General features: G+C 51.3%; 1 protein-coding gene across 7 annotated transcripts in view; it reads left to right on the top strand.

The window, feature by feature from the left end:
* DNAJC4 (DnaJ heat shock protein family (Hsp40) member C4) overlaps positions 1 to 22,968 on the top strand; it is a 41,524-nt gene extending 18,556 nt beyond the window's left edge. For 6 of the 7 annotated variants that reach the window (XM_075570036.1, XM_075570033.1, XM_075570037.1 and 3 more), the window contains 3 exons: positions 20,467 to 20,616; positions 21,667 to 21,753; positions 22,187 to 22,968. In XM_075570036.1, coding sequence (XP_075426151.1) covers positions 20,467 to 20,616; positions 21,667 to 21,753; positions 22,187 to 22,289 — 340 coding nt within the window. In that variant the 3' untranslated portion in view covers positions 22,290 to 22,968. Of the gene's footprint in view, positions 1 to 20,369; positions 20,617 to 21,666; positions 21,754 to 22,186 lie in introns of all 7 variants that reach the window. The other variant, XR_012787967.1, reaches the window with a different exon arrangement.
* Positions 22,969 to 23,638: the final 670 nt, after the last annotated feature.

Raw genomic sequence — 23,638 nt, 5'->3', positions numbered from 1 at the left:
GTTATAAATCCAAGAGTTCTCAAGGAGTTAAGCTCAGTAATAGCCAAACCATTACATTTAATATTCAAGGACTCCATTTCCACAGGCTCAGTAGCACAAGATTGGCGTAAAGCAGATGTGGTGCCTATATTTGAAAAGGGAGCTAGGTCACAACCAGGGAATTACAGACCTGTAAGCCTGACATCAATAGTGAGGAAGCTACTTTACGGTATAGTACAGGATAATATTCAGAAATACCTAATGGGTGACAAAATTATTAGTAATAGTCAGCATGGATTTATGAAGGATAGATCATGCCAAACTAACCTTATTTGTTTCTTTGAGGAGGTAAGTAGGAATTTAGACCAGGGTAATACAGTTTCTGTGGTTTACTTAGATTTTGCAAAGGCTTTTGATACGGTTCCACACAAGAAGTTAGTGTACAAAATAAAGCAAGTTGTACTCGGTAAAAATATTTGCACCTGGATTGAAAACTGGTTGAAGTATAGACAGACGGTTGTCATAAATGGAACTTTTTCAGGTTGGGCTAAAGTTGTAAATAGAGTACCTAAAGGATCGGTACTGGGACCCCTGCTTTTTAACTGTATAGAGAGCAAAGTCTCCATCTTTGCTGATGATGCTAAATTGTGTAAGGTAGTAGAATCAGAGCAGGATGTCATTTCTCTCCAGAAGGACTTGGAGAGACTGGAAACGTGGGCAGCTAAATGCAGATGAGGTTTAATACAGATAAATGTAAGGTTATGCATTTGGGAAACGAGAATAAACAGGCGACTTACAAATTAAATGGGGATAAATGAGGTAAATCCTTGATGGAGAAGAATTTAGGAGCGCTGGTAGACAGCAGGCTTAGCAATTTGGATATCTCTGGACTTTACACCTGGCTGCACCTTCGAGGAGACATTACTGGGGAGGATACAGTGAGTACTTTCATGATTTTTATCTTGAGGACTATCCCATTGAGGAGGGGAAGGGTATAGTTTTATGTACCACTCACCACCTTCAGGGAATATTTGTTCTTCACCAAAGAGAATCACATTAGATCAACCACTGATTTTTATTTCTGACATCATTATTCCGCGGATTTATATGCCCCATGTCTCCTGATCATCATACAACGATTAGCATCATATTTTGGACCTAGTACTTGAGCACCTGGACCACTGACGCACATACCCTAGCAATAGTGCCCAAAGTCATGCAGTAGCTGCAAAAGCAAACAAGATCTTATCTTGGATTAAACGGGGAATGGATGGATGGGAAGTAAACATAATTATGTCACTGTATAAAGCATCAGGCTACGACCCCGGTGTGGGCACTGCACGCACGTCTGCCAGGCTGGCAGCGCGTGCAGCTGAGTTCCCCGGTCTGCAGTGAGCTGCAGGGGGAAAGACCGGGGGCGTGTGACGGGGGCGCGGCCATGACGTCACCCGGCAGGTTCTCCCTCACTGAACCGCCGGGGGCGTGGCCTAGCACTCCGTCGGTACTACTCATCACAATTTTCCTGTCTGCAGGAAAAACGCACCGCACGGCTCGGCGGCCGCCCCTCGCAGCGGGCCCGGCCCCATTGAGGGGCGGCTCTTGTCGCCGTATGGCGGCCGCTGCAGTAGCCAGCAGGCACCAACCCTTAGTAAGACCACCTTGAATATGGAGTACAGTTTTGGGCACCACTCCATAAAAATTACATTATGGAACTAGACAAAGTGCAGAGAAGAGCCACCAAATTAATATAGGGGATAGATGATACAATCATAAATAACTAACCAGAGGGAAAGGAGGGAGGAGCGGGTAGGAAGGGGGTATATCATCTGTTTTATGAGGAGAGGCTAGCTAAATTAGATTTATTTACATTAGAAAAGAGGCGTCTAAGAGGGGATATGATAACTATATACAAATATATTCAGGGACAGTACAAGGAGCTTTCCAAAGAACTATTCTTTCCAAGGACAGTACAAAGGACTCGGGGCCATCCCTTAAGGTTGGAGGAAAGGACATTTCACCAAACAAAGGAAAGGTTCTTTACAGTAAGGGCAGTTACAATGTGGGATTCATTACCCATGGAGACTGGGATGGCAGATACAATAGATTTGTTCAAAAAAAGGTTGGTCAACTTTTTTAAAAGGAAAGGTATACAGGGATATACCAAATAAGTAAACATGGGAAGGATGTTGATCCAGGGAGTAATCTGATTGCCAGTATTTGGAGTCCCAAGGAATTAATTTTCCCCTTATGAGATATCATTAGAAAATATGTCACTGGGTTTTTTTGTTTGCCTTCTTCTGGATCAATATACTGTAAGTACGGATATAGGATAGAGTACAGGCATACCCCGCTTTAAGGACACTCACTTTAAGTACACTCGCGAGTGAGTACATGTCGCCCAATAGGCAAACGGCAGCTCACGCATGCGCCTGTCATCACATCCTGAACAGCAATACTGTCTCCCTGCCTGTACCAAAGCTGTGCGCAAGCGGGGAGACTATAGCGCCTGTTACAAATGCATTATTTACATCAGTTATGCACGTATATGACGATTGCAGTACAGTACATTTATCAGTAAGTGGGAAAAGGGAGTGCTTCACTTTAAGTACATTTTCGCTTTACATACATGCTCCGGTCCCATTGCGTACGTTAATGCGGGATATGCCTGTATCTGTCGTCTAAATTTAGCATAGGTTGACCATATGTATTTTTTCAACCTCATCTACTATGTAATATACTGTAGTTATGCTGGAGATGACCTGTTTCATACAGAGATATATTACCCTCCTCCTGTGCAAATCCTGTGTTCTTGAGGAGTTTCCCTTATTTCACCATTCAGATCTTCCCTCTGGAACCTCTTCTTTTTGTCTCCACCAAAAAAACCTCTGGGCTTTAATACCAGTTTTGGTGACTTCCTACCTGCACAGAACCATGTGTCCAATTCCTATTGGTTAGGACGATCCTAATGAATCTCTTTCCCAGCTAAACAGAAAAACTGGTTATCTGCTATCTGCAGGCCATTTGCTGCCTGGAGTTTTCATCCCCCATTGTACATACAACTGTTGTTTACCATTTCTTTGAAGCATAGTGGAGGTTTTCGCATAACTGAGAAAGATGTCTATTGAAGTGTAAATTACCATCACTGTGTTGAGTTTCACATGGTATCTTGCCATCTGTTCACACAAATGTTCATGCGAAGGCTTGTAAGACACAGGCCTATATAGATATATATTCAGTCATATACTGTACACATACATATATACACACACACAGTATCTAGGTCAGACAGTTTGCAATATCAAATCACAGTTTATGCTGAAATTACAGCCTTCAGTTCTGACAATTCCCCACCTGGAGGGCAGGCGACGTATAAAGGAGAGGGCCCCCCCTCAATGGCATGAAGCTGCAAGTATATCACATAACTACCATTTGAAGTTAACACATACAACTAACCTATGTCTTCGACTGAGCCACCTGTGCTGAAGCAGGGAGCCTCTGATTGAGCCATCTGTGCTGAAGCAGGGATATCTGTTGGTGGCTCTTGAGGACAGGAGATGGCCGTCCCTGCTCTGTGCTATCCCATCCCCCTGACCGCTCAGACGGGCGAGTCGGAGACGATTCAGATTACATGAACAAAAGGAGTGAGATTCCCAGATTGGAGGTGAGAAGCCCAGTCACCAGATCTCCATAGCACACAATGCATTGTCCAGCAGTAACCGCTCATACACAGAGGCTCCAGAAAGCTTTGTATATGAGATAACATCTTGTAGCCAGACAATTTGTTGGTTATTTAGTGAGGTGTGTATTATTATTTTGCAACACCCCACCTGGAGAAAGCAAAAACAGAATGGACAGAAGAAAACGTATTTAGTCAAAATCATAAGAACATTTTTTTTATTTTGTCCCGATAAGCTTTACAGGCATACCCCTCATTAACGTACGCAATGGGACCGGAGCATGTATGTAAAGCGAAAATGTACTTAAAGTGAAGCACGACCTTTTTCCCACTTATCGATGCATGTACTGTACTGCAATCGTCATATACGTGCATAACTGATGTAAATAACGCGTGTGTAACAGGCTCTATAGTCTCCTCGCTTGCGCACAGCTTCGGCATATCTAGGGTACCGGTATTGCTGTTCAGGACGTGCTGACAGGCGCATGCGCGAGCTGGCGTCTGACTATTGGGCGATATGTCCTTACTCGCGAGTGTACTTAAAGTGAGTGTACTTAAAGCGGGGTATGCCTGTAATCACTTTATAAAAACCAAACCAAACAACCTTTCCAATCACATTGGACCCTTTAAAGCAGCAATACTAATTTCCCCCTTTGATTTCCTTCTTATTCTTATATGTACAGCGTATGACGATGTATAATTAATTCTGCATTGTTACCTAAACTGGCAATCGTTTGGTGCTCTTGTTATAAGTCTGTAAAAATCCCGATTGTGTGCCTAAAGAAATGGCCGCCTTCTGACTGTGCTGCAGTCTGTGAAATGCTGCAGCTGATATGTAACATTATATTACCAAGTGTAACACATTATTGTTACAGCTGTCAGAGTAATAGACAGTGTTGTTTGGAACACAGCTACAGATCTGTTTGTGATACCTTGTTGCCAAAGGGCAGAGCTCAAAAAGGTGCGTCAGAGCCTGCTTCAAAAGAGGAAGTGGATGTGACTTTCTAAACGATTGCAGTAGCAACCAAAAGGTACATTACAAAAATCAGTAAAAATTGCATTAGGTGTTTAAAAAAATGGAGACCGTATTATCCAATATTACAGAACTGATTTATTTGAAAAAAAAAAACAGGATTTTTCACGTTTCTGCTTTAAACACACTGGGTGAGTGAGCGGTTAGAAAATACATATAGATTGAATGCTGCCGTCACACACACCTGTGTCTGGTTTCCTTTCCAGGTCTACAATAGCAGCATGCAATCCATGTAACCGTGAGATAAACACTTGTTGCCTTTTCAAAATGATACATTGGATTGAAGCTCTGAGGTCTCTCTATATGGGGGGGCTCAACTCAACCCCCCTTCCCCCTCACCTCCCCCAACAGGTCAGGTTCTTAGGATATCCCTGCTTCAACACAGGTGGCTCAATCAGTCCCTGCTTTAGCACAGGTGGTTCAATTGAGCCACCTGTGCTGAAGCAGGGACTAATCAGTCTCTGAGCCACCCGTGCTGAAGCTGGGATATCCTGAAAATCTGACCTGTGGGGGAGGGAGAGTGGCTTGAGGATTGGAGTTGAGCACCCCTGGTATAGATCAGGGATGCACAAACTTTTTAGTCTGTGCCCCCCTGCCTGCTCTCCACCCGGGGGTGGGATGGTGCTGCAGACCCGGGGGTGGGAAGGTGCTGCGGGCCCGGGGGTGGGAAGGTGCTGCGGGCCCGGGGGTGGGACGGTGCTGCGGACCCGGGGGTGGGAAGGTGCTGCGGACCCGGGGGTGGGATGGTGCTGCGGGCCCGGGGGTGGGACGGTGCTGCGGACCCGGGGGTGGGAAGGTGCTGCGGACCCGGGGGTGAGATGGTGCTGCGGTCCCGGGGGTGGGACGGTGCTGCGGTCCCGGGGGTGGGAAGGTGCTGCGGACCCGGGGGTGGGAAGGTGCTGCGGTCCCGGGGGTGGGAAGGTGCTGCGGGCCCGGGGGTGGGAAGGTGCTGCGGACCCGGGGGTGGGACGGTGCTGCGGACCCAGGGGTGGGAAGGTGCTGCGGACCCGGGGGTGGGACGGTGCTGCGGACCCGGGGGTGGGACGGTGCTGCGGACCCGGGGGTGGGACGGTGCTGCGGACCCGGGGGTGGGAAGGTGCTGCGGGCCCGGGGGTGAGATGGTGCTGCGGACCCGGGGGTGGGAAGGTGCTGCGGGCCCGGGGGTGGGAAGGTGCTGCGGACCCGGGGGTGGGATGGTGCTGCGGGCCCGGGGGTGGGACGGTGCTGCGGACCCGGGGGTGGGAAGGTGCTGCGGGCCCGGGGGTGAGATGGTGCTGCGGTCCCGGGGGTGGGACGGTGCTGCGGTCCCGGGGGTGGGAAGGTGCTGCGGGCCCGGGAGTGGGAAGGTGCTGCGGACCCGGGGGTGGGAAGGTGCTGCGGGCCCGGGGGTGGGACGGTGCTGCGGACCCGGGAGTGGGAAGGTGCTGCGGACCCGGGGGTGGGACGGTGCTGCGGACCCGGGGGTGGGACGGTGCTGCGGACCCGGGGGTGGGACGGTCCTGCGGACCCGGGGGTGGGACGGTGCTGCGGACCCGGGGGTGGGACGGTGCTGCGGACCCGGGGGTGGGACGGTCCTGCGGACCCGGGAGTGGGAAGGTGCTGCGGACCCGGGGGTGGGACGGTGCTGCGGACCCGGGGGTGGGAAGGTGCTGCGGACCCGGGGGTGGGAAGGTGCTGCGGACCCCGGGGTGGGACGGTGCTGCGGTCCCGGGGGTGGGAAGGTGCTGCGGACCCCGGGGTGGGACGGTGCTGCGGTCCCGGGGGTGGGAAGGTGCTGCGGACCCGGGGGTGGGAAGGTGCTGCGGACCCGGGGTGGGAAGGTGCTGCGGGCCCGTGGGTGGGAAGGTGCTGCGGGCCCGGGGGTGGGACGGTGCTGCGGACCCGGGGGTGGGACGGTGCTGCGGACCCGGGGGTGGGAAGGTGCTGCGGGCCCGGGGGTGGGACGGTGCTGCGGACCCGGGGGTGGGAAGGTGCTGCGGGCCCGGGGGTGGGACGGTGCTGCGGTCCCGGGGGTGGGACGGTGCTGCGGACCCGGGGGTGGGACGGTGCTGCGGACCCGGGGGTGGGACGGTGCTGCGGACCCGGGGGTGGGACGGTGCTGCGGACCCGGGGGTGGGACGGTGCTGCGGGCCCGGGGGTGGGAAGGTGGTGCGGACCCGGGGGTGGGAAGGTGCTGCGGACCCGGGAGTGGGAAGGTGCTGCGGACCCGGGAGTGGGAAGGTGCTGCGGACCCGGGGGTGGGACGGTGCTGCGGACCCGGGGGTGGGACGGTCCTGCGGACCCGGGGGTGGGAAGGTGCTGCGGGCCCGGGGTGGGAAGGTGCTGCGGACCCGGGAGTGGGAAGGTGCTGCGGACCCGGGGGTGGGACGGTGCTGCGGACCCAGGGGTGGGACGGTCCTGCGGACCCGGGGGTGGGACGGTGCTGCGGACCCGGGGGTGGGACGGTGCTGCGGACCCGGGGGTGGGACGGTGCTGCGGACCCGGGGGTGGGACGGTGCTGCGGGCCCGGGGGTGGGAAGGTGGTGCGGACCCGGGGGTGGGAAGGTGCTGCGGACCCGGGGGTGAGATGGTGCTGCGGACCCAGGGGTGGGAAGGTGCTGCGGACCCGGGGGTGGGACGGTGCTGCGGACCCCGGGGTGGGAAGGTGCTGCGGGCCCGGGGGTGGGAAGGTGCTGCGGACCCGGGGGTGGGACGGTGCTGCGGACCCGGGGGTGGGAAGGTGCTGCGGGTCCGGGGGTGGGAAGGTGCTGCGGGCCACGGGGTGGGAAGGTGCTGCGGGCCCGTGGGTGGGAAGGTGCTGCGGGCCCGGGGGTGGGACGGTGCTGCGGACCCGGGGGTGGGACGGTGCTGCGGACCCGGGGGTGGGACGGTGCTGCGGGCCCGGGGGTGGGACGGTGCTGCGGTCCCGGGGGTGGGAAGGTGCTGCGGACCTGGGGGTGGGAAGGTGCTGCGGACCCGGGGGTGGGAAGGTGCTGCGGACCCGGGGGTGGGACGGTGCTGCGGGCCCGGGGGTGGGAAGGTGGTGCGGACCCGGGCGTGGGAAGGTGCTGCGGACCCGGGGGTGGGAAGGTGCTGCGGACCCGGGGGTGAGATGATGCTGCGGACCCGGGGGTGGGATGGTGCTGCGGGCCCGGGGGTGGGAAGGTGCTGCGGACCCGGGGGTGGGACGGTGCTGCGGACCCCGGGGTGGGAAGGTGCTGCGGACCCGGGGGTGGGACGGTGCTGCGGACCCCTGGGTGGGAAGGAGCTGCGGGCCCGGGGGTGGGAAGGTGCTGCGGGCCCGGGGGTGGGAAGGTGCTGCGGACGTGGGGGTGGGACGGTGCTGCGGACCCCGGGGTGGGAAGGTGCTGCGGACCCGGGGGTGGGAAGGTGCTGCGGGCCCGGGGGTGGGAAGGTGCTGCGGGCCCGGGGGTGGGAAGGTGCTGCGGGCCCGGGGGTGGGAAGGTGCTGCGGACCCGGGGGTGGGACGGTGCTGCGGACCCGGGGGTGGGACGGTCCTGCGGACCCGGGGGTGGGACGGTGCTGCGGACCCGGGGGTGGGACGGTCCTGCGGACCCGGGGGTGGGAAGGTGCTGCGGACCCGGGAGTGGGAAGGTGCTGCGGACCCGGGGGTGGGACGGTGCTGCGGACCCGGGGGTGGGACGGTCCTGCGGACCCGGGGGTGGGACGGTGGTGCGGACCCGGGGGTGGGAAGGTGCTGCGGGCCCGGGGTGGGAAGGTGCTGCGGACCCGGGGGTGGGATGGTGCTGCGGACCCGGGGGTGGGAAGGTGCTGCGGGCCCGGGGTGGGAAGGTGCTGCGGACCCGGGGGTGAGATGGTGCTGCGGTCCCGGGGGTGGGAAGGTGCTGCGGACCCCGGGGTGAGATGGTGCTGCGGACCCAGGGGTGGGATGGTGCTGCGGGCCCGGGGGTGGGAAGGTGCTGCGGACCCGGGGGTGGGATGGTGCTGCGGACCCGGGGGTGGGATGGTGCTGCGGACCCGGGGGTGGGATGGTGCTGCGGTCCCGGGGGTGGGACGGTGCTGCGGTCCCGGGGGTGGGAAGGTGCTGCGGGCCCGGGGGTGGGAAGGTGCTGCAGACCCGGGGGTTGGAAGGTGCTGCGGGCCCGGGGGTGGGAAGGTGCTGCGGGCCCGGGGGTGGGAAGGTGCTGCGGACCCGGGGGTGGGAAGGTGCTGCGGACCCGGGGGTGGGAAGGTGCTGCGGACCCGTGGGTGGGAAGGTGCTGCGGACCCGGGGGTGGGACGGTGCTGCGGACCCGGGGGTGGGACGGTCCTGCGGACCCGGGGGTGGGACGGTGGTGCGGACCCGGGGGTGGGAAGGTGCTGCGGGCCCGGGGTGGGAAGGTGCTGCGGACCCGGGGGTGGGATGGTGCTGCGGACCCGGGGGTGAGATGGTGCTGCGGACCCAGGGGTGGGATGGTGCTGCGGGCCCGGGGGTGGGAAGGTGCTGCGGACCCGGGGGTGGGATGGTGCTGCGGACCCGGGGGTGGGCTGCGGTCCCGGGGGTGGGACGGTGCTGTGGTCCCGGGGGTGGGACGGTGCTGTGGTCCCGGGGGTGGGAGAGATCTGCCTCTGTGGAGCGGCTGCAAGGACTTCACAGCACGGTACAGCATGAAGCAGGCTGCTGGCTTCTTGTCTCAATGTGGTGAGTATATTGAGTGAGCGTGTGAGTGTGTCTGAGTAAGGGGGCAAAAGAGAGTTGGGGGGAGAGAGTAAGGCGGCAACAGATGGGGAGAGAGTAAGGAGACGAGAAAGAGGAGGAGTGAAGGGTGAGAGAATAAGGGGCAAGAGAGAGGGGAGAGAGTAAGGGGGCAAGAGAGAAGGGGGAGAGTGTGAGGGGAGAAGAGAGAGGGAGTGTAAGGGGGAAGAGGTGTAGAGAGCGAGGGAGCGTAAGGTTGGGAAGAGGGAGGGAGTGTAAGGGGGGGAGAGGGAGTTTGAAATGGGGGAAGAGAGATATGAACGAATGGGGGGGGGGGAGAGATGGACGGGGGCATGTGGAGAGGGCTGGGGTTCCCTAGAATTTCACAATCTAATTCTAGGAATCCTTAACCAAAAAAAGGTTGAAATCCCTGCTCTATACTCAGAGCTTTCAACAGCTCACCCAGCAACAGCTGCTTTGTTCTTGGAGCAGTAAACACAGCAGGGGGTAGATCGGCGCTTAAAGCAGTGGCCAAACCAGCCACAATCCCATGGCATGTACAGCATCTGTGTTCTTGTGTAAACTTCTATGGAGTATTTCAAACGGATCTATCCTCATCATTACATCCACTAGATCAGGGGTGCTCAACTCCAGCGATAATAATAGGGAAGAGGGAGGGGGCTCTTGCTACAGTCAGTATGGTTGGTGAGAGGTGCCGGGGGCTAGTAAATAGACAAGACCACTGGTCTCGAGAGGACAAGAACAGAAAAGGCCCCCGTTACCTAGCACGCTACTCGTGTATAAATGGCTATATTCAAATCTAACCTTTATGAGGTATGTATTCAAATAATGTGACGCGTAAAACTAGCAGAACATAAACGACACTGACATTAATAATAGGTGAAGTTGCAATCCAGATCACAGTATGGTACAGTGTACTTGTCTGTACAGGTGTCTTAGATTGTCATGAAATGTAAACCAGATAGAGTATAAACACACGGAATAGAGTCTGGTATATCCACAGGTAGCACCCCAAACGTAACGCAAGTGCTTCTAAATGAGATCTTTTAAAATATCTTTGAAGTCTCATAGGAATAAATATTGACCGTATAATACAAGGTGCTGTTGGTATAATAAGCTCCTAAGTATCGGTTTGGTATATCCGACTCTAAGAACCAAGTAGTGCAGACTGTATGAAAGACTGTGATAAAGGCTAAACCTCAAAACCTCTCATTACAATTCGGAATTGCTTAATAGCATATATTGGTGCACCCCAATTTCCATATAATAAGGATTCAATAGGTTCTAACTCTTATGGCAACTATGAGTGCCTATGGTATTAGGAAACTGCCACTATGTAATGTGGCAGAGCATAATGGTAGATCAATATATATATATTGATCTATCAATCTCGGTATTCACACACCCGAGTGGCACCACGCGGCTGTGCGGGCAGACCGCGTGTGTAAGTTACACCGATAGATGCAGGGCATATGAAATTAAAGGTTTTGAGACCCTTTGTTGTTGCCCTACCCTCTTACTTGAAGAGTAAGGTTCTAGCAAGACTTGATGATGCAGTTAATGAAGATGACACCATCATTCTCATAAGCATCGACGTCGAGGCTGTATACACAAGCATTTCAAGAGGCAGACGCATTACGTGAGTGGTTCGGCCAATCGCAGCAAACCAGCTCTGTGATGTCATGGTCACTCCCCTGCCACGCCCCTCCCCCCCGCAATAGCCTCCTACACTATGAGCACAGATCGTGTGTGCTACTGCAGCAAGAGCTCGCACTCACAAGCAAGCGGAGTGTATGAGCGCGGCCTGACAGGCATCTCGCAGTCATACTCCGTCCTGCAATCAGACTTTCCTTCTCTTTCATGCACAGCTTCAATCCACTTCACACAAAACACTTTCATCATGGTTGGGCACGTTACAGGCAGCCGCACAAGCATTCCTCTTTCCCAACTGTTCTTTGAAATCACTTATTTGCCTTCTTATACAGAGTGAATGATCAGTCTCTGTGCTGCTGGAAGATGCCACAAAGGACCCAATTGGCCCCCTGTGCATCCTTCAGCTTTTCCACAAGCCGCTTATTCTCCCTGCCAAGCTCCCTATAACGGCCCAGCGGGCCTACTGCGTGGTTTGCCTACCCCACCATAGAAATTTAGACGACACAGTTTTTTGTGGAAGTAAAAATGGTCACAGCTTTATTGTTTAACAATACTATCAAATAACTGTCAGGCCATAAATGACGACACGCGTCAACCGGGAGACACAGTCTCCGCCGTGATGGACACTCTCGCCCCTTACCACGGCCCCGTCATCCGTACACACTAGGTCCCCCTTTTCATGGCCGCGTGGGCCTACCCGCATAGGATAGAGCCCAGCTACCTAAGATTGGTGCCAGGGGTACAGCGACCGACCGCCTGCGTCGGCGCCTCCAGCCCGCACGATCTTCTCCGGGGGACCGTTACTGGCGGCCCATCCGCATAGGGTGGAGCCCCATTTCGGGTATTCACGGTGTCCCTATGATGACAGGCCTGACAGTTCCGCCAAAGCTGTAACGATGGATCTGCTAACAGATTCATAAGAAATGGTTAGACATAACAGCATTCTTCCTGGGATGGGTGGGTGGGAAAAAACAGGATTCGTGCATTCTCCCTCGCGCTGCGGGTTTAAATAGCCGCCCTCCTGCTCCCCCCTCCCCCCCGCTGCTGCGCGTGCAACTCCACGCTGCCTCGTGGTGAGGGGGAGGGGAGGAGAAAGCTAATCCCTGCAAACTCCGGATGCCCGGCGGCCATTATGAGGGCTCCGGGGCCATTTTGGATCCTCTGCCCTTTTTTCTCTAAGCAAGTGTGCTGCTTCCCTACTCCCACAGCAGCAGCACTGTTTGCAGCAATGTTAAGAGATTCAATTGCATTTTTTTTTTAATCCTGCACTTTTTGTTCTAAATCCTGTTTTTGCACACTTATAACTTTATACTGTTCCCCTATCCAGCGGGCAGCAAAAATCAGTGCAGTCTTTCCCTTTGATTTGGAAAGGTGCTTTTGTATTGTATTGTATGTCTTTATTTATATAGCGCCAAAAGTGTGCTCAGCGCTTCACTAAGAATACAGTACAGGGAATTATAATAATAAGTGCAGCAAAATCAGACACTAGGAAAGGACATGTTCTGCTATTGATTGCCCACGTCACAGAATTCTGAAGCTGAAACCACGGATCTAAGGGCTGGACCCCGCTGGCTACTGCAGCGCCCGCTGTGGCAGACGCTGCAGGGACAAGAGCCCTCCCTCAATGGCGCCGGGCCCGCTGCGAGGGGGGGCCGCAGCGCTGGGGCGCGAGTTGCTCGAGAGCAGGACTCGCTACGGAGCGCTAAGCCACGCCCCCCACCGCGGTTCAGCCAATGAGGGCGAACCTGCCGGGTGACGTCATGGCCGCTCCCCCGTCACTCCCTCGCCACGCCTCCCCCCTGGTCTTTTGGTCTGCAGCTCGCTGGGGCCTCAGCATGAGGCTCTTTTCATGCATTTAGCAATAACTTCCGGCTTTCTGACCGTTGCAATCTTTTTCCATCAGACCCTCCATTCTGAAATAATAATAAATGATGACTCAAATTGCTCCACACCCATAATTGAACAACAGATGAATTTATCCACAATACTGTTCACTTATAAATGCGTTTGTCTCGCACGCTGATACCCCACACTGTACGCCGGTTCGCAGTGGCGGGTGTAAAATGTTTCCGCCTCCTGCAGTGCCGCCCTCCTCCGCCTGCAGCGTCGTGACGATGCGTTTCCATGACAGCGCGCCGTCATGTGCCGCCACGTTGTCATGGCAACGCGGCACAATGCGCCATCGCAGCGTCCTTTGACGCCGCCCTGCTGCAGAAGGAGAAGGTAAGCGACCGTTAGAGAGGCCCCACGCTCTCCCCCAGCAATCGGTGGAGAAGAGAGCGGGGCCGATGTATATGGGTCAAAGAGAAAAAACATAAAATGTGTCGCCCCAAAATTGTACCGCCCCAGGCCCGGGTCTAATAGGAAATCTGGCACTGCTGCTTCAGCAATATAAATACAATTCTGTATTTCACGTTCTTTTTGGGTAAGTGTCACATAGAAACGCAAATACACGAGAACATGGAAAAAAGGATGTATTCATGTAAACAAATGAAACTGCTGTTAAAATATTATATATATATATATACACACACACACACACACACGTTTGAAGTTATGGTGGGTGAAAAAGGCAACAAAAAACCTCCACCGTATTGCATATAGCAAATAAAAAGATCACTTGTGAGCACATTCACATGTCTTAGGCAGGTCTGCAACCCTGCCTTTCACCATTATCACCCAGCATACAGCGCTTCCACTGCAGCAAGGGTTTCTGGGAAATGACATGCAAATGAGCACACAATGTGTTCCCATGCTGTGTTTTTAAAGCTGTTTTAACAGCGAGCATTTGATTATATGGGCTCCATGTAACAATGGTTCTTCAGACAATAGGTGACATATTGGGTGCACATTTGCATGTCATTTCCCAGAATCCCTTGCTGCAGTGGAAGCACTGTATGCTGGGGATAATGGTGAAAGGCGGGGTTGCAGACCTGCCTAAGACGTGTATATATATATACCATACATTTTAAGTTATGGTGGGTGGAAAAGGCGACAGAAAACCATATATATATATGATAAATTACATCATGTTACGATATACTGTAATTATAAAGTGATGGTAGAGATTACATGTTTCATACAGGGATATATTACCCTCTTGAGGAATTTCCTTTATTTCACCATTCAGACCTTCCCTCTGGAACCTCTTCTTTTTGTCTCCACCAAAAAACCTCTGGGCTTTAATACCAGTTTTGGTGACTTCCTCCCTGCACAGAACCATGTGTCCAATTCCTATTGGTTAGGAGGATCCTAATGAATCTGTTTCGCAGCTAAACAGAAACACTGGCTATCTGCTATCTGCTTTCTGTAGGCCATTTGCTGCCTGGAGTTGTCATCCCCCATTGTACATACAACTGTTGTTTACCATTTCTTTGACGCATAGTGGAGGTTTTCGCATAACTGAGAAAGATGTCTATTGAAGTGTGAATTACCATCACTGTGTTGAGTTTCACATGGTATCTTGCCATCTGTTCACACAAATGTTCATGCGAAGGCATGTAAGACACAGGCCTATATAGATATACAGTTTACAGGTTCTTATTGTGACAGTACACCCCGTACAGCGTACTGGCACCATTCTCTCTTACCTTCTCCTGCTGTTTATCTCTGGCAACATCTGGTAACGCCGCAACGCCACATTGCCATGACAACATGATGCCACCCGGCATTGCCATGGCAACATGGCGCCATGACGAGCAGTAGGAGAAGATAAGAGGCTCGGTACCAGCACCTTTTCTATTACAAAAAAAGCACTGGATATATATTCAATCATATACTGTACTAAATATAAATATATATATATATATACTAGCTGATATACCCGGCACTGCCCGGGATTTAATGTTGTGGCTCCCCCTATCTCTCTTTCTCCCTTCCACTGTCTCCCCCCTCTTTCTCCCCCGTTCACAGCAATACGCCCCCCCCCCCCTTCAAAGCTCCGTTACAACCCCTGTTCACAGCTCTGGTCCCCCCCCCACCCCAGTTCACATCTCGGATTTCCCCCCCCCCCTTTTGCCAGCTGTGATTCCCCCTGTGTATTTGTCAGCTGACCTGACTGAGGGGGGGGGAAGTGTGTGTCAGGACTTTGACTGAGTGGGTGGGTGACTGAGTGGGTGGGAGACTTACCTTGACCGGGTGGGTGGTGGTTCCTGGTGGCAGACTGTTCCCCTCCTGGCCCTGATATCTCCGTGGCTTCTACCTGGGGCAGGAGGTGGGGTCGGGAAGTTGGCGGGGGGGGGGGCAAGAGTGGCAGGCTGGGGCAGGAGGGCCGCGCCACGCTTCCCCTCTGTTCCTCTTTGGGAGTGAGGAGGGAGGAGCGTGGAGTTTGCAGCTGGTTTAGGAGGGCTGCACCGCGCTTCCCCTCCGTTCCTCGTTGGGAGCGAGGGGGGAGGAGCCTGGAGTTGGCGGCTGGTTTAGGAGGGCCGTGCTTCCCTTCCGTTCCTCATTGGGATCGAGGGGGTAGGAGCCTGAAGTTGGCGGCTGGGGCAGGAGGGCCGCGCCGCGCTTCCCCTCCGTCCGGGAGCCGGTTGGGATCGAGGAGGGAGGAGCCTGAAGTTGGCGGCTGGGGCAGGAGGGCCGCGCCGCGCTTCCCCTCCGTCCGGGAGCCGGTTGGGAGCAAGGGGGGAGGAGCCTCAAGTTGGCGGCTGGGGCAGGAGGGCCGCGCCGCGCTTCCCCTCCGTCCGGGAGCCGGTTGGGAGCGAGGGGGAGGAGCCTGAAGTTGGCGGCTAGGGCAGGAGGGCCGCGCCGCGCTTCCCCTCCGTCCGGGAGCCGGTGCAGGGCGGCGCACGTGAGGGTGATTGTGATGGGGGGGTGATGGGGGGGAGGGGCCGGTGGGGAGGTGAGCTGGGTGAAGAGGACAGAGAGAGAGAGAGTGTGTGTGTGTCAGTCAGTCAGTTGGGTGAGGCCGAGGGGCAAGAGAGTGGCAGTTGGGTGACGTCATAGAGCCACCAATCTGATTGGCCAGAGGCTGAGGACCAATCAGATTCACCGCATCTAGCACCAACCATACACATTTCGAATTTATATATTAAGATATTGACGAGAAAATGTTTGTGAGTCCCAATCATAATTACGTAAATTCCATAGTTTTTCCATGATAACCTTCTTGAATCAAAACCAGTCTTTTCTTAAATATCTAAATATCTTATATTAACCAATTTTATGTCTTTTGAAACAAAATGATGTACGAATTAGACAAACAATGAGTTATTAAAAGTCAGGGTATGTGAAAAAGTTATCTGGTTTTATTAGCTAAATTAAAGGGGATCATTAGAATCAGGTGTCTAAATAATTAGATCTTCAGGTGTGAGTAACCTATATAAAGATCAGAAACTTTGTGAGTTTGGTCTTCGCTATCCATACAGGGGTGTTGAACCACGTCATGCCACGATCAAACGAAATCTCTGAGGACCTCAGAAAAGCAGTTATTGATGCTCATCAGTCTATAAATGGTTGCAAAACCATTTCTAAGGAGTTGGGGCTCCACCAATCCACTGTCAGACAAATGGAGAAAGTTCAAGACCACAGTCACTCTACCCTGGAGCGGTCGTCCTACCAAAAACTCTCCAAGAACAAACCAGCAAATCATTCAGGAAATCATAAAGAACCCAGGAGTAACATCCAAGGATCTGCAGGCCACTCTCGCCTTGGCTAATGTGAGTGTTTGACTCAACTATCAGAAAAAGACTGAACAAGAATGGTGTTCATGGAAGGATTGCCAGGAGGAAGCCACTGCTCTCTAAAAAGAACATTGCTGCCGTCTGAAGTTCGCCAAAGAGCACATAGATGATCCACAAGACTTCGGGAACAATGTTCTCTGGACAGACCAGTCAAAGTTTTTGGCCTCAATGACAAATGTTATGTTTTCCAAAAACCAAAACTATGTTTGAACAGAAGAACCTCATCCCAAGCATGGCGGTTGGAGTATGATAGTTTGGGGCTACTTTGCTACCTCAGTATCTGGACGACTTGCCATCATTGACACAACCATGAATTCTGCATTGTATCAGAAGATTTTAGAGGAGAATGTCAGGCCATCCGTCCGTGAGCTGAAGCTGAACAGAAAGTGGGTCATGCAGCAAGACAATGATCCTAAACATATAAGCAGATCTACAAAGAATGGCTGCAGAAGAAGAAATGCCACGTTTTAGACTGGTCTAGTTAAAGTCCGGACCTAAACCCCATCGAAAAGTTGTGGCAGGACCTGAAGTGAGCTATCCATGCAAGGAAGCTCTGAAATGTCACTGAGCTGAAGCAGTTCTGTAAGGAGGAATGGGCCCAACTTCCTCAGACCTGATGTGAGAGACTGACCAGCAGTTACAGGAAATGCTTAGCTGAAGTCATTGCTGCTCAAGGAGGTGCCACCAGGTACTGAATCTAAAGGGTCACACACTTTCTCACACGCAGATATTGAAAGTTTAATCATTTGTGGATAAATACATGTTGAAAAGTATCATGTTTGTGTGTCATTTGTTTGATCATGGTTTATCTATTATTATGATCTAGATTAAGATCTAATAATATTTTAGGTTTGAAATACACAAACCTTTTCTTGCCACTGTGTGTGTGTGTGTGTGTGTGTGTGTGTGTATGTGTGTGTGATGAGACCCATTAAGCTCGAAACGGCTGTCTGTGGGTAGGTTTACTGGCTATGCATCTTAACCCAGGCTGTGCTCAATGCTGTGATATGCAGCAAGCATAAACTTATAGGGGACCATGTGATATGTTTTTGAAGCAAAAGGTGGCACTGTGTGCTCATTTGCATGTCATTTCCCAGAATCCCTTGCTGCAGTGGAAGCACTGTATGCTGGGTGGTAATGGTGAAAGGCAGGGTTGCAGACCTGTCTAAGACATGCAAGTGTGTATGTGTGTGTAAGCAACCGGCACTCCAATAGTCGTCATGTAAGGTAGGTGCATGTCCCATAAAAAAACAATAAATATACGAAACCGTTCGCACGAGAATCAGCAGACAGCACTCACATTGAGTAATAAAATATATAATGTAGAAAACAAGACTCACCTGAAGAGATATACCTGTTATCTGTATATAGTACTCAATGTTTCTACCCTTTCAATATTTCAATACAAAGTTCAAAAGAAGTTGGAGTGTCTGCAGATTGTTTTCTTCCCCATCACCTCCCCTATTCCCCATTCCAGTCAGTCGGCGAATAAGGCTTGTCCCTAGCACCAACACCCACTGTACAGCTGGTAATCAGAGAGGAGGGTGTGATACTCGGTGCAGCACCTCTCCTCAGGTGTTTCACTATCTGTGGGACTTGTAGCTGTCGGGAGGAAGGAGTAATATCCAACTAAGCACCTGAGGGGGAGAGTGATACTTTCTGGCATACGAGAAAACACGTGAGACCCGGTGAAATATCGGAGGAGACATACGGTGGGACATACTGCTGGGTAACCTACGGAGGACGGTGTAATACCAAGCGGAGTGCCAGAGGGGAAGAGAAGGAGTGGGGCACTTAAAACTGCTGAGGCTCCAATGAGAGATCAATTTGGGAGACGCACTACAGCAGATCGGGTCACTGTCCTTGCCTGTGAGATGCCCGGTGGGACAGCCAGCAAGACACACAAAGTCACAATCTGAATGAATAACATTGTGTTTTGTGAGAAACTCTCATTGTAGTTTCTACATGTTGGCTTTGGGACTCTAAGCCAGAGGTATTACCATTGTGATATAGAGAGAAAACACAGAGACACTACATGCTGCTTTATTGCATTGACTCTTTCTCAATATTGTGGAACATCACTGACTTTTGACTCTATTTGTTCTAACCTCTATGTATCATTTTTAGAATAATACCATTTCCAATAGTGTATCTGATACAGTATCTACACCTTATTAGCCCCTTAAATAATTCTTATTAGAAACACGTATACAACAGTTTCTTGTTGCGCCAAATGCAATATTTTTCATATATATTGTGATGCCCACACCACGTTGTAGCATCTTTTAGTCCCAGATAAAGGCAGGAAACGTCGTACTCTTACATGAGGTTTATTTACAGGGATTAAATCATATGCTAACAGGCCCACTGTCCTTTTAAGTTAAAACAAAACATAAAAAATAACACCTATTCCCTTTAGGGAAAGCAAACTACACTGTAGCTTTAACCCTCACTAGTTGGATGGCCAGCTAAACTGGTTCCCATCCAAAATATGCCCTGGCATATGCAACAATTTAACACAGTCTGCATACAATAATAAGGGTTTTGCTTATCTTAGTCCTTTTGTAGCAGGAGTCCCTGCTTCAGCACGGCCTTGTCGTCCCTTTTTAGGGGAACTCAGCCCCACGTTGAGCCCAGAGAAACTCCTCTGTACCAGCTTCCGCAGTTGGGGAGCACTTCCTATCTCTCCCCCCCCCCCCTCCACCTTCTCTGGGGAAAATAGTCTCTCAGCATAGCAGCTTTCAGTCTGTCTTTTAAACCACTTCCTTGTTCACTCAGACCAGGCAGATTAACTCCATTAGTTAGCAGCTGCTACTGGCTTCTCTTTGAGGAATTAAACCTCAGTGGACTGGAAAGCACACATACTGCACTGTTCCATCACCTACAGGACAGTGATGGTATCTATATACAAAGGTGACACATTGTGTGCTCATTTGCATGTCATTTCCCAGAATCCCTTGCTGCAGTGGAAGCACTGTATGCTGGGAATAATGGTGAAAGGCAGGGTTGCAGACCTGCCTAAGACATGTGAATGTGCTCACAAGTGATCTTTTTATTTGCTATATGCAATACGGTGGAGGTTTCTTGTTGCCTTTTTCACCCACCATAACTTAAGACGTGTATATATATATATTATATATATATAAATATATAAAAACACAAACATAACCGCATCAAAAACCAATATATATAAACTAGATCAAAAACCACAAATATACCAAAATAAAGGTATGTGGCGGTGCTATGGGAAAGCAAATATTGTAACACAAGAGAAAGACAGACAGAAAAATCCCAAAACAAGCATTCTGGTCAAATGAAAAAAATAGAATATGTGTGTGTGCTAATATACACACACACACACACACACACACACACACACACACACACACACACACACACACACACACACACACACACACACACACACACACACACACACACATTATCTAGGTCAGACAGTTTGCAATATCAAATCACAGTTTATGCTGAAATTAAACTTAAATTCTTACACACTCTACCCCTCTCCTCTCTCTCATTCTCTCACTCTCTCCCCCTCTTCTCACTCTTTCCCCTCCTCTCACTCTTCCCCCCCCCCCTCTCACTCTCTCCCTTTCCCTCTCTCTCCTCCTCCTCCACTTTCACTCCCTCTCTCCCTTTCTCCCTCTCCTCTCTCCCCCTCCACTACCTCAGTCTACTGTCACACTCTCACTCTCACCCCCCCTTCTCTCGCACTCTCTCCCCCTCCGCTGTCTCTCCCCTCCTCACTCATCTCCCCGTCCTCTCTCAGGCCTTCAGAGGATGCCTCACGTTACTGGTCTCAGTTCGCTCAGCAGCGGGAGGAGCCGGCGGACAGGAGGCAGCGCAGGAACGGGCGGTTGGTGTGGTATTGTGTGCTCATAATGTCGGGGAGTATGATTATGCACTACATGGGCTTCCGGTACGTATACATGGTGTGCTCATTTGCATGTCATTACCCAGAATCCCCAGCGGCAGTGGTAGTACTGTATGCTAAGAGATAATGGGGAAAGGCAGGGTTATGGATCTGTCTGAGAAGTGAATGTGCTCACAAGTGGGATTTGAATTAGGTATATGTATGTATATACAAATGTGTGTACCTAACACCCCGTAACATCCACACCCCCAAACCTTAATAGATACAGCTGTGCGGTTGGACTTTACCCTTTGTTCCAACATTGCCCATCATTCCCTCTAAAGTTTAAGCTCTAACCTTTACAACAAATACTCACCTATTGTTCCACGATTTATAAATAATACTACCTATTACGCATTTACATCCCGGGCAACGCCGGGTCTCTCAGCTAGTTCCCTCTAAAGTTTAAGCTCTCAGGATCAGGATAACATCTGTACCTGTGTGTGCTTGTCTGTCCTTATTTGGTATGTTATTTCTATTACTCTGTACCCCCATTGTACCGTGCTACACAATATGTTGGCGCTTTACGAATAGATGACAATAATAATGTGTATGTGTGCATGTATGTATGTATATTTGTCTGTGTGTGTGTGTGTGTGTGCATATATATATATATATATATATATGTATGTATGTATGTATGTATGTATGTATGTATATATGTCTGTATATATCTGTGTGTATATATGTGTGTGTGTGTGTGTGTGTGTGTGTGTGTGTGTGTGTGTGTGTGTGTGTGTGTGTGTGTGTGTGTGTGTGTGTGTGTGTGTGTATAAAATACCTAGAAAAACAAATCTTGAGAGAAATATGGAGGTGTCTACAAAACCTAGCAGAAAAATATAGTTTACTGTTCAGAAATATCTAGAAAAGCCTATCCAGAAGATAGACAGGCAGAATATCCAGGGCGGGGGAATAGAAAGGGGCGATATCTCTAAAAACCTGCGGAGTATCTATAGACAGGCAGAATATCCCCAATCTGGTATGAGTGAAACGCGTGGGGCTATGTGCGGAGTGCGGTTGGAGTGTAATTAGCTCCTCTGTCTTTCCTCATTACAGAACGCTAAGAGAAATAAATAATACCTTCATAGACGAACAGCAGCAACGGATCCTAAAGCTTTATAATGAGGTGAAGGAGAGAGCCAGGTGAGATAATCCTCCATATAAGCACACACCCCTTATAGGCACGTCTTCTCACAGGTCTGACATGCCCTTTTTTTTTATGGAGGTAACCCCTGTTATAAGAATATCTCCACACAACCTCTATGTGCCCCTCTATGAAAGTAACCCCGGTTATAAGAACACCCTCCTTCTAAGAATATCTCCACACAGCCTCTATGTGCCCCTCTATGAAAGTAACCCCTGTTATAAGACCCCCCCCCTCATCCACTAGAGCCCCGACGTACCTCTACCCATAAGGGGGATCCCCTTTTATAAGAACACCCCTTATAAGAACATCTCCACACAGCCCGACGCGCCCCTTATGGGGAGAAACACTCCTCAGAGCCCAGACGTGCCCCTGCTTACGTTACCCTTGTTATAAGAACCACCCCTTTATTAGGAACTTTTGTCCCTGTAGGGTGAACGGGGTAAGGAAGCAGCAGGAGATTCTGCGTCAGAAACACGCAGAGTACACCGAGAAATATGGCGGTCGCGGTCGGGCCGATGGGGCCGAAAGATGACGGGTGAAGAAACGAAGGGGGAGGAGGGTTAGTGCGGATGGGGTGAGCGTCTACTCCTGGGGTGGGCGACTTCAGTCCCCACCAACAGGTCAGGTGTTCAGAATATCCCTGTTTAGACTGAGCCACTGATTGAGCCAGCTGTGTTGAAGCAGGAACTGATAGAGCCAGCTGTGCTGAAGCAGGAATATCCTGAAAACCTGGCCTGTTGGTGGCTCTTGAGGACTGGAGTTGCCCACTCCATGTTTACCCCCCTATTCCAGCCAAAGTGGGGGGAACGATACCCTCCCTGAATAAAGACTTTAGATTTAGGAACCCAGGAACTGTCCCACTGACAACTTTCGAGAGTGATCTGCAACGGGTGGCAGTATAAAGCGGATTTTACCCAGAATACATTGCTGGCAAATATCCTGTACTCTGGTTGTTACAATCCTAGCGGCGTGCGAATCCTCTTTTTTTGCGGTACTTTTATATATGGTCGTTGCCATGGTTTAATTATAAGGGCCCTATAACTCGGCTGCATTTTCTTGCAGTCCCAGCAAGGAATGTTTTAATGATGATTAAGGCGGGTAAATCCTACAGAAAGTGTATTCTTATACTGTAGGATGTTTTATAGCTTCTGCGCCTCACTTTGTAGGACGCAGTCTGCCTCGTATATTCTATTTATACAACAGGACTTCTACATGGTCTGTGTCTCCGTTTGTACACACACACTATCGTATACACAGCCTCACACACAGTGACACACGCACTGTCGTATACACAGCCTCACACACAGTGACACACACACATTGGCAGAATGTGCTATGTTGTTTATTTAGCAGCCCAGGGACACTGGCTATAGTACCCACTCTACATCAGTGCTTTACAACATGGGTTCCGCGGGCGTCCCTAAAGAGGTCTCTGCAATTTAGAAAATTGAACCAAATACAGAAGAATTTACAATGCATTTGATCTCAGACGTGCTATTAGAGAGGGTTGGGGTTCCTTACAATACTGTACATCTGATCTCAGACGTGCTATTAGAGAGGGTTGCGGTTCCTTACAATGCATCTGATCTCAGACGTGCTATTAGAGAGGGTTGCGGTTCCTTACAATGCATCTGATCTCAGACACGCTATTAGAGAGGAGTACAGAAGTAAAACGGGATGACCAAAAATTAAAGTGTTTATTGAAGCTTGGCAAACATATGAAATGGTACCAGAACTGACACACTAACGCGTTTCACACGCAAAGGGCTTTATCAAAGAGTGACATTACAGTACTGCTTGCGTCTTGATATAGAAACCCCCTCCTAAGAGTAATGAATGAGGAACTCTGTACTGCTGTGCACCGGCATTTATTCTCACCGT

The sequence above is a fragment of the Ascaphus truei genome, chromosome 14 (genome assembly GCF_040206685.1).
Source record: "Ascaphus truei isolate aAscTru1 chromosome 14, aAscTru1.hap1, whole genome shotgun sequence".
Lineage (NCBI taxonomy): Eukaryota > Metazoa > Chordata > Amphibia > Anura > Ascaphidae > Ascaphus > Ascaphus truei.
Note: the sequence above shows the minus strand (reverse complement) of the source record. Positions and strands in the feature narration are given on the sequence as shown.